The sequence below is a fragment of the Lagopus leucura genome, unplaced genomic scaffold, assembly GCF_019238085.1.
Source record: "Lagopus leucura isolate 7727_CA_CO unplaced genomic scaffold, USGS_WTPT01 Super-Scaffold_100002, whole genome shotgun sequence".
NCBI lineage: Eukaryota > Metazoa > Chordata > Aves > Galliformes > Phasianidae > Lagopus > Lagopus leucura.
In genome coordinates, this window is record NW_024962263.1 from 40,125,689 (window position 1) to 40,137,119 (window position 11,431).

At 42.9% G+C, this 11,431-nt stretch overlaps 1 protein-coding gene across 3 annotated transcripts in view; it reads left to right on the forward strand.

Moving 5' to 3' along the window:
* SPIRE1 (spire type actin nucleation factor 1) overlaps nt 1-11,337 on the forward strand; it is a 124,593-nt gene extending 113,256 nt beyond the window's left edge. For 2 of the 3 annotated variants that reach the window (XM_042869533.1, XM_042869532.1), the window contains exons 12-17: nt 1,828-2,001; nt 5,250-5,387; nt 7,067-7,137; nt 7,809-7,836; nt 7,939-8,075; nt 8,488-11,337. In XM_042869533.1, the coding sequence (XP_042725467.1) occupies nt 1,828-2,001; nt 5,250-5,387; nt 7,067-7,137; nt 7,809-7,836; nt 7,939-8,075; nt 8,488-8,746 (807 nt within the window). In that variant the 3' untranslated portion in view covers nt 8,747-11,337. The remainder of the gene's footprint in view (nt 1-1,827; nt 2,002-5,249; nt 5,388-7,066; nt 7,138-7,808; nt 7,837-7,938; nt 8,076-8,487) is intronic. The other variant, XM_042869534.1, reaches the window with a different exon arrangement.
* The last annotated feature ends 94 nt before the right edge of the window (nt 11,338-11,431 follow it).

The window sequence follows — 11,431 nt, forward strand, 5'->3', positions numbered from 1 at the left end:
ACACATCTTAGTTCTGAAAGGAAGGGAAAATTCACTCGCCCTGTATTGTAGAGCAGTGGTATTAGTGGGCTTTGAAGAGTGTTCTTGTTGTTCACTCAGGCAGTGGTGGCCAGGATCTGAATCCATTAGTTGATGATAAACTAGCAAGAAAATAATCTCTAGATATTCTCACAACATGCTTCCTCCATTTCAGAGGGTCTGCTGGATTTTGTTTATTGTATCTTTCCACAAGAACATGGTTTCTCATTCATGGTGAAGGTGATGTAGTAGCATGTTGATAAACACAGCACAGGTAGACTTCTGCTGAAATGAGCCTGGAGCATAACGCATTGCACCAGAATGAGATGGAGGGTTCCTTCGGTACGTGTTTGAAGATGCTCTCCTATAAAATGGATCGTTGTGAGTGCCTGCTGGCTGCACTCAAGGTATGGGACTTATTTTCTGATAGGTCCATAGTCGTTCCCATACACACTGTTGAAAGGGAGGAGGGGAGAAGGCATTGCATGTTATACTGAGGCATTTGCTCCATCGCTTTTTTAATCCATGGAATTATGGTGCATCATTATAATATTGATCTCATCTCATGTATTTGAAGGGATCATACAACTGTAGAATCTTAGTTATGAGGCTTTTATTTTGAACAGGGGAAACAAGTTCTCAACCTTTTTGGCCACATATGCATTTTCATATAGATGCCTGTTTCTAGGCATATGCTCACTGACATATGCCTAGAAAAATAATATATGAAATAAAACTGCTGCCGAAAAATTAATTAAATTATTCAATTCCTGCTAAAAGTATTAAAGAAAAAGGGAGAAAAGACAGTAGGTATATCAGGGAAGTGTGGGAACACATGAGAAAGATTTTACTAATTTCTTTTCTTTTGGACTTTTTGATTTCTAGATAGCTGTCACCTAGTTGGTTTTGGCTATGGAGTGAGAGAGAAGGAAAATCAGCAGTGAAATGATGTTCCTTTAATAAGAACCTGTCCTATTTGATGCCTGGAGAGTAAATTCTCTGACTTGGCAATAGTGCCCTCTAGGGTGTGACAGACGACACCCATAGTCCTTCTGGTTTTAGTTTGATAGGTTTGTGACATGATGGCACTGTCCCAGTTACACTTGCTGGCTTCCTGCAAAGCCCTTCCTTCCCTGCAGGATGCCAGCTTGTGTCAGTGGCCATGCCAGGTGCTGTATGTGTAACTGTGCTGTTCCCTCACTGAACACTTCGCAATACCTGAAGAATATGATTTTTTTTTTAATTTGACTTCACACTTCTTCATCCCTTCCTCCAGGATTGATGGAGTTTCATTTGTTATCACCCGCTCCTGTGGCCGCAGTTTCTCTTCAAGGTGGAAGAGGCCTCATCAATAAATAGCTCTCCATGCCAGAGCAAACAGACAGGAGTTTGCTGCAGTCTCTTAGCAGGATTAGCAAGAAACTGGTCTGTCTTGCATACTAACTATGGTTTTGTGAACTGGCATCTCATCAGACAGAGGGAGTTATTGCTGAGCAGGTGGGGAAGGGAAACAAACTTGGTAAAAGACCGACAGTCGTCCTTTTGATGTGTTGTCTTGCCAGTGCTCCCTGGAAGGCAGGTTTCTGTGGGACCAGCCTGGTGGTGTGTGTACTGCAGTGAGCTAACTTGGTGCCTAGAGATGAAGCTGTGTCCTGATATGTACATATGAATGCCTTTGTAGATTGTTTGCTTTTTTTTCTTTTCTTTTTTTTATCAACATCGTCATTATTTTTCATGACCTAGAGGACCAAAGCTAATGATTTCATTTATACACAGCATTCGCTTTTCTGCTTCCTATCTATTGTTCAGGTTCCTAGGATAAGGAGTTTATTTCCAAGGATGACTTTCAGACCACTTTTTTCAACTATGCAAACAGCTTCTCTGCTCAGCTCTCATCCCATTGAAGCAGCCATGTGTGGGGTGGCAGGGGCTATGTACTATCTCTGTGAGAGAGCTTTTGCCAGCAGGTGGAAACCCGCAAAGGTTTGCCTCTTTTTGCTGGCTTTGGAAATCACCTTCACCAGCATGTTCCCTCTTTGGGGAGCACTTCCTAAGCTGTGGCAAGAATTAAAGCTTAGGCTGGGACACTGCACCTGATTGACATTGATTTCAGTGTGTGTAGGATATTTGTGTGTCTTCAATCACTTCACGGGGAAAAGAAATCAGTTCTGAAAGGACAGCAAACTAAAAATGCAACATCACAAGACTGTCAGTGGGACAGACTTTAAACTTTACAGCACATGAAGATCCAGCAGAAAAAAAAATTAAAAAAAAAAAACAGCAAAACTATTGTAATGCTTGGACTATGTTGAAAAGAGTGAGCCTTTGTGTTTCTAGCGAGAAACATTCAACACCCTGTAGAATGGAATGGCATTTGCAATCTGTTTCACTTGAAAACATGCAAATGGTTTTGGTCCTCCGCACAGTTTTGTATCAGAACTTAGAGAATAATTCCTAACTATTCCTAGAGAGGCAAGCCCACTAACAAGAAAAAATGATTAATTTCCCCCTATGTAGAATCAAACAGTAATTGATTTTTTCTTTTGCTTGTCCCAACTAATAAGTGAGAGTGCAGTCTTCTGCAGGAGAGCTGAGACTCCCAGATGAACTTTCAGTCTGCAAAATCAATGAGACCTTAGAGTGCTTGACTAACCATGAAGTGCAGAATTTAGAGTCCAATCTGGCACATGTTCCTATTGCAATTTACTGGTGTAACTCATTTGACTGCCTGGTGACATCTTTTAATGAGAATTTTTACAAGGAATATTGTAAAAAAAGATAGTCATAAGACTGATCAGGTGCATTATGCTGAGAATGACCTACAAAGCACTTTATTTCACATTATGAACATATAATCCTTACTACCTGCTTTTCCTGAGTAGAAGTTAAGTTAGACATACACACCTTAAGTTGTTACAGTATATAAAATGACTGCACAGTCAAAGCTTTAAGCCAATTTTCATGAGGATCGTGGAAACTTCAAGTTTAAATTAGTATTTTTAAATGAGATTATTTCCTTTAAAAATAAGAATACCGACTCACCTTGAATGTTAAAATGAGTATTGACTACAATTCCAGAAAATCAAGGCCATTCAAATCACATTTTGTCTTTAGTATGTTCTGTCATATGCAGGTTGCGCAGAGAATTGAAGTTATCTCATTTGCAGCTGCCTGACTTGAGCAGATCATTGCTCAAGTTTGAGTAATAACCCCAAAGCATCACTGTTTAATGAAGTTTAGCCAGTGCTTAGTGTAATTTTAATTAATTTCAGTGCCTTACAGCTAGTGTCGAAACAAAAGATTTTCTTGTGTACTTATTTCTATGCCAAAAAGGGAAAAAAAATTCAAGCAGTTTTCTGAAATCAGCATAATATTTATCTTTCATTTAATGTTGCATTAACATTTTGTTGTCCTTGTGTAACCTCTGGAATTAAAACATTAGCATTTAAACATGTGAACATTTTTTTCTATGTTTCCCCTGTTGCCTGCAACTATTTCTACGTGCTGTAGCAGTAATCATTTTTGATTGGTACAGCAGACCCACACTATTCCCCCGGTAGCTGCTCTGCACCTATAGTAGATCTACAGACTGTCTTCAAAGGAGCAATACTCACTGACATCATCGTCCTATAAATTAATGGAGCGGGCGCATATGAGGGGGAAGGAAGTGCCTCCAAGTAAGAACTGTGTTTCTAAAGGACCTAAAGCTCTGATTGATGAAAAGCATTCAGCTTGCCTCATTCACCCCAGTCAGTTTCTCAGTCTCCCACGATGCAGAACTGAGGTTTTCTGCTGGCATTGTGTGCATCACGCTTTCCCACCCACTTCCTCTCCCATCTCACCCGGCCCACCGCCGTGCTTCCCTGTAGCGAGGCAGTTGCTATGGGAAGGACCAGAATGAAGTGCCAGTGGCAGCCAGTTAGCTGTGAAGTCTCATAATGAACAGAAGGCATTTTGTTTGGCTGTGCTGTGTTACACCTCAGAGCAAATTGCAGTTGTTTTTGACATAGTTTGTTCTTTCCAGAAAACTAGCACCCATACACCCCAAAGGTTTAGCTGGCAAATCTAACAAAGTTAACTCAATTCTAGTCTTTTGTGGGGTGCCTTAAACAGAGCGAAGTTTCTTTGTGTTCCCTTTCTAGATAGGTAAGACAACAATTTTTAAAAATGTGGTGGTTCCTAAATGCTAATGTTTGCCAGGTCTGCAACGTAGAAAGATTTTCTTTTTTATCTAATGGAAAGACAGAACCAAACTCTGGGTCCATGTAAGTTGAATATTTCACAATTAATCTGAACCATCTCTTCAGTGTATAAATTAGACCTCCAAACTGTCGGCCGTGTCTTTGTGTTTGCAGGAAAAATTTCCTTCCTTTATTCAAAGAGCATTGGATGTCATTGTCATTACCACACAGCAGCCCCTGTGAGCTCGCTGAAAGGGTTCACTAAGCATAAGGCGATGGGAATTCCCACAGAGGTTTCTGTCTTTCTGTTGGAGCTGTATAATCAACTACAGGGCTGGATTACAAATTGGGTTGGTGCTTTTATTCTTTGGTACCAAATTCAGGAGTTCTCTACTCAGTATTCTCCATCACGATGTAATACAGAACGTACAGAAACTGTGTCGGTGGGAAGTTGTTGGGTCATTCTCTATTTCATTCTTTGCCATTCGTAATCCAACACTGGGTAGCCAGTTCTCTATTTGAAGGTTACCCTGTAAAGCTTAAATTGCCGCTGTTGCTTTCTGGTGGCAGAAAGGAGAGCCTGTCTGTCTGGATTGCCTTAGCTTTTTGTTGTTAGATCACATGAACGCCAAGATGTGGTACCACTGAATAAAAACTTCTGCTAGAATGGGCTACTACTGACTTTCCTCGGCCATTCTGGGCACCACAAAGTGTCAAAGAAATCATGTGTTCTTAAGAATACTTAAAAGTAAAACCATGTGCCAAATTACCTTTCTGCTTTCTAATTATAAACCTGAATGTCAATTAAAATCAGTATTTGTAGTGAAAGACAAATGGAGAGAAGATCCAAATGGCTTGAGGAGGGAGAATGAACAAAACTCATTGTGGAGGCTGAACATATTTGAAACTCATGTGATGCCCATGAATGAGCCAATGCTATTGAGGGGAGAAACTCCTTTTCTGGAGTTACTAACCAGGTGGTTGGTTGTCTAGGTTGAAATGTAGAAGAAGCAATTTGGCTTTGAAGTAACATGGATTTTTGGCTTCCAGGAGGAGTTTTGTTACCCAGTGGAGTGTCTGGCTCTGACGGTGGAGGAAGTCATGCACATCCGTCAGGTGCTGGTGAAGGCAGAGCTGGAAAAGTACCAGCAGTATAAAGATGTCTACACTGCTCTGAAGAAAGGAAAGGTATGGCTGAGCCCAGGGAGGCCGCAAGCGGGAAGTTGGTTGCACAGACCTCTGTTTACATCTTCAAGCTGGTGGGAAGCTGGAAGCAGGCATCAGAGTTTGCAAAAATTGAGATTGTAAAATCATAGAATCATCAATTGGCCTGGGTTGAAAAGGACCACAATGATCATCTAGTTTCAACCCCCCCATTTGTTTCTTACCCTGTATTGAAGAAGACAGACCACCAAACTTCCCCTTGAATTTATTACACATGGGTCAGCTTGTGTTGAATTAGATACATAAACATAAAAACTTTATACAGAAATACCTTCCTTATACCTTCTATAGAAATGCAGCAGTGTTTGTGGTAATCAGAACATATCTGTATATTTGTGTTTTAAATTTCAATAAGGTCTTTTCTGCCCACATCTTCTGCAGTATTACTCAGCATTTCTATTCCAAAAAATAGAATTACAGCTAGCAGTAGGTAATTACAAGAGGTTTTTTATAAGTAGCCTATTTTCCCCTATATCAACTGAATCTTCCTTTCTGCACTTAATTCCCATTTCTAGAGTAGGAACATTTGTAGTCTCTGTGACCCAGTAGCAAGTTTTCTCACCTTACGAAAGCTCCTAGTGTCTGGTTAAAGTCTGGGCCTTACTCTGCTTGGTTGGAGGTTCGCCTGGCCCGTGCCTGGCTTCTGTCTCCAGCTGTTAAGTGGTGCACCTGGTGTGATTTCTCCTGTTGCTTTGAGGTATTTCTTCAGGCTCCACCCTTCCTGTGCAGTGCGTCTTGTGAGCAGTGTCCTGCGCTAACCAGCAGTTTGAGCTTTGCTGTGGCATTTGTAAGTTAGAAATAAAGCACGCTAGAGAACTGCAAGTACTTGAAAACCAGAACAATCCTGAACATGAAATACTGGAGGACCCATTAACTAACATTTTTTTTCCTGTGAATTGCGGATTGGGGATTGATATTTACCAGTGGAAGCAATGTCTTTTCCCTTTCTTTTGACTTGTGCTTCTCAAACGCCTCCAGTAAGCATATTTTGACTGCATAATGTATTTTAACTCCAGGCAGTGATTAATATGCTGATGTAAAGATTTGATTGATTTAAGGCAGAAGAACCAAAATCTGAAGACTTCAATTAGTTGTGGATTCAGCTGTTGCATATTGTCATGCAACATAAAGCATAGTAATGAGCTTTTATCAGATCTCATAGTGAGTTGGTGCTTTAATTTACCCCACTATTAAAATTGTTCCCTTTTATTTTTAATCAGATTTGTCTAGCCTCACATCCCTGTCTTTGGATCCCAGTGTGTCATCTGTATGACAAAAAAAGCTTTTCCTTGTTCAATGCCCCTTCTTCATATAAATGTTCATAACCTATGATGCCTGCCTCCTTTCAATGAACCAAACAGGTTTTCCTCAAGTAAGGCAGCTGTCGTAGCTCATTCCTGGACCTTCTCTGGTGTTCAGGAACATAGGATTGGAAGAGAATCATCAAATCTTATCACAGGCAACCACTTAATATTCCAGAACCCAGCACAGATGATTAGGAACAAGAGCATTTAAAAGTCAAAAGAATATTTTAAAAGAATATTTCTTAATATATGAAGATACAGTTGTTTTCTATATCCTCTTGGAAGCATGAACTTGTGCGGAACTTGTCTAACATGGGAACTTCTCTGTTTTTCTTTCAGCTCTGCTTTTGCTGTCGGACAAGAAGGTTTTCTTTCTTTACCTGGTCTTACACCTGTCAGTTCTGTAAAAGGTAAATACTTAGTATCTGTTAATAAATAAGTACTATTACAGAATGAAAAACGTGGAGTTGTACCTTAGATCACCCCAAATGCTGCATAGTGTTGATTGTTTTCATTTAACAGTCCAGGTTTAAAAACAAATATTGTAAGTATGCTAAAATGGATCTTTTGTAAGTGATGTGCTCCCTTGGACTGAAAGACTCTTTATCAGGGTCTGTTGTGATAGGGGAATGGTTTCAAACTTAAAGAAGGGAGATTTAGGTTGGATATAAGGAAAGATCTACAATGAAGGTGATCATAAGACCAACATGTAGACACTCAAGGCTGGGCTGGATGGGGCTCTGAGCAACCTGATGTAGCTGCAGGTGTCGCGTTTCATTGCAGGGCAGTTGGACTAGTTGGCCTTTAAGGGTCCCTTCCAATTCTGAGGATTCTCTGATTTTTGATCAAAAGTAAAAGAAACATTAATTTCCCCTTTTTTCCCCCTTTTTTCTTTTTGTAGCTGTAGGTCTTGTTTAGTATTCCTCTTCACTTTTGGCTTCATGTTCTGATTAAGTTTTTATATTGATGAAACATTAAAACAAAAGTGTTTGGGTAAGGAGTTGGGGTATTTATCCCTTATTCTTGATGTCATTAAGGCATAGCCCAGTTAAATGACTCAGGCTTTCATTTTCTTACACAGGCCTGTATGCTCACAGTGCTGCAAAAAGGTAAGTAAACACATTTCTGATTCACTCCTTTCTGAAAAGCTGTCATCTTTGGAAATGATACTGCATCTTTCTTATATCACATGTTCCTTCTGTGCTCAACAGATGCGATTGCCATCAAAGCCATATTCCACTCTCCCCATCTTCTCACTGGGACCTTCCACCTTGCAGCGAGGAGAGAGCTTCATGAGGCCAGAGAAGCCCTCCACCAGCCACCACCGGTCACTGCGGAGCATGCCCAGGTGAGAAGCAACTGCGGTCACCTGTGTGCACTGGAAATGCCTCTTGGAGTTACAAACTCCAGTGCCAGGACTGGAGCAAACTGGAACATAGGAGGTTCCTTCTGAACACCAGGAGCACTTCTGTGCTGTGCAGGTGACGGAGCACTGGTACAGGCTGCACAGAGGCTGAGGAGTCTTCTCCTTGGAGGTCTCCAGAAGCTGCCTGGCCGTGGGCCTGGGCACACTGCCCAACTTCACACAAACTTCCAGCTGGTGACTCGGCAGTCTTGCTGAGCCAGGTGTCATTTTTGGGATAGGAGGAAACAGAAAGGTTTTGAATCCAGTTGTTTTTTGCTGTTTTCTGAAGGCGCCCCAGGGTTCTCTCTGCAATGCTGCTGCATATTGAGACCAGTCCTGCTGTTTTGCTTTTCAGGTTGGCCTCAAGGTCCAAATCTGTGGATAAGTCACATGAAGAGCTGCAGTTTCCCAAAGAGTTAATGGAGGACTGGAGCACGATGGAGGTGTGCGTGGACTGTAAGAAGTTCATTTCAGAAATCATCAATTCGAGCCGGCGCAGCCTGTCCCTGGCCAACAAGCGAGCCAGGTTAAAAAGGAAGACACAGTCCTTCTATATGTCATCTCCAGGAACCTCTGACTACCGCCCCTCTGAGAGAACTATCAATGAGATCTGAGCCTTGTGCCTTTTTCTTTGCTTTTGTCTTCATGAGGTCACCAAAACAGGGTTGTTCTTCCATTGCTTCATTTCACTCGACTGGCTTGGATCTGCATTCAGTCACAGAGTTTCCTACCGCCATGTTTTCCAGAGATGCAGAAGCTGTGTTTTTATCTGGACAGAATGACATGCAGCAGGTCAGCTGCTTGCACTGGGAGAAAATCAACAATTTGCAATCGTTGCCTCTTTTGTATGCGTGCATTGAAACTAGAAAGCTTTTTCTTGCTTTCAGTCTTTTTTTTTTAACCATTCTTTGAATCATTCTCTGGAGTTGAGCTAAAATGTGTGCTTAACAGAGAGCCCGATCTAACAAAGTCAGTGCTAGTGCAGTAGCAAGCAGTAAGTCATATTGGCATTACCAAGCTAGCAATGCTCACATCCTGCTTTCAGAGCTCACCAGGCACTGGTGTGAGTGGCTGTGCTCCGAGCAGTCCTTCTTTGAACCATTTCTGTTGCTCCGAGGTCAGAGTCCAACATGGGACTGCTGTGTCTGGGCCCTGGGGCAGAAGGTGTGACAGAGCTGCTCATCATGGGGTTGGTGCTCTTTGAGGCCTCAGTGCTGCCCTGGGTGTCTCTGGGCAGGCTCCAGGGGTGTACTGCCTACTTGAATGTATGACGCCAGGTACTGGTGGTAGTGAATTCTGGTAGTAGGAAGAGCTGTACAGCAGATGGGAAGGATAGGAAGCAAGAGAGGCTCCTGGTGCTACTGGAGCACTTGTAGCATTGTTCCTTGGGTCGCTCAGGGGACAGGAGGGCAGATGTGTGCATCTTAGCAGGCACAAATTCCACTATGGCTCTGCTGGCAGTGTGCCCACTGAGAGCCCCATTTTTGCTGGGGACGTAAGTTGGTTGCAGGGACCCATGTTTTGCTGAGATTTTGGGCGACGCTGTCCCAGATTGGGAGCAATCTCTCATTTCCCCTCCTTGATTCATTCTTTTTCCTTCTTTGCTTTGCCCATGGAAGAACACCAGGCCACTGGGTAAGATGTTCCAACAAGGCTACACCATTAGCTGACACCATCGCATGCTTTTTTGCACTTTTTCTTTTTCTTTCTTTTTTTTTTTTTTTTTAAGTTGAAATACTTTTTTTTTAATGCAGGCTTGACCAGAGTTTAATCTATAATTTGGGTCTGGATCATTCTGGTGTTTAAAACTAACATAGTCAAGTTGTTAATACTTGAAAATCAACTACTGTAACTTTTTCATACATTTTTTAATACCCTGAGGCATATTTAATATCTCTATAGCAGTGTATTATAGGAGGACATAGCAGAAAAGTTTCAGATCTATTTATTAACATTTCTACACTAAGGATTAATCATGAGTGATACCTCAGAGCTGCACAGAGCAGCGGGGCTGGATCTGCCCTGTGGATTCCAGCAATGTGTCCGTCCCACACGGACCTCATGCTGGCAGAGCCTGGGGAGGGCCTGCACCACCATCTGTACCATATGTACGTTGATTTGAAAAGCACACAAAAAGGCTCCCTACACCTCTGCACAGACTCACCCACCCATATTTTTCTTTCATTGTCACCCTGGGAAATGAGAGTTTTGCAGATGGAGAGCAGTGGCATGAGGTGAGCTATGGGCAGGCAGGCAGGAGGCCAGGGCTGCCTGAAGCCACTGCTGTTAGGAGGGCCCCTCATCTCAGTCACATCTGCACTTTTTCTCATTCCTGTGCCAAAAGCAGGCCCCGTATTCGCTGCATTGTGCATCAGGAAAACTAGGCTGAGAGTGAACGCATGAACTCTCGCTCTGAATTTCCCCTGCTGCTATTCTGATCATTTTCTCCTGGAAATGCCCTGGCCACACACTCTGCTTGCTCCAACTCCACTCCCCCTTGGCACCGCAGGCTGCTCAGGGCTGGGCGCCCCGCATGCCCTTTTCCCCTTTTACAGGGCATGGGGCAGCAGAGCTGGCAGCACCTGGCAGCCGCCAGGCCTCAGCCCCCCCCCCAGCACCGGCCCTGGGCACCGCACAGCTTCTGTGGGCCCAGCACCATGTTGGTATTGGGGTGAAGCTTGTAAATATGTGTAATATATTTATTGATATTTAGGAAGTCTCCATCAGTCATGCAACGGGAATTAACTTTCCACAAAGTTTAAAAACAAAAACTATTTATACACGTGTTGGCTGTTACCTTCGTTAGACTTAATGCTTTCAGTCCCTCCGACAGTCTGCGCTCTGTAGGCATTTTAGAGTGAATTACTGCTGAGCGTGGGGCAGCACGGTCAGCTCCTCCCAGCAGTTTTTAAAATCTTATTTTTGTAGCTTTGTTACGATGCCCGAGCTCTGTCCGAACGTACCATGGGGGCCCACGGAGCTGAATGGCACACAGCTGTGCAGCACTGGGGCTGGTGCTGCCACTGCTGCGATGGCGAGCGGGGCTTGGCTGCGGTGCTCCCATGCACTACGCCTGACCTTGCAAACGCTCTTGTGACCATGTCATTTCTGGGGACGGTTGGTGGGCTTATTTCTCCTTTCCCCGTTATTTCCTTTATAGTGGGAGGGGTGGTACTGGGTGAAAATAAAATGCCTTTCCATTACAGTCTTTGTCTGTGCTAATTCTTCATGAGGGAGCAAACGTCAAAGTTTCTGTCTTCTTTGTTGTACTTTACAGTTTTGTGAAGAACAGGTAGCCT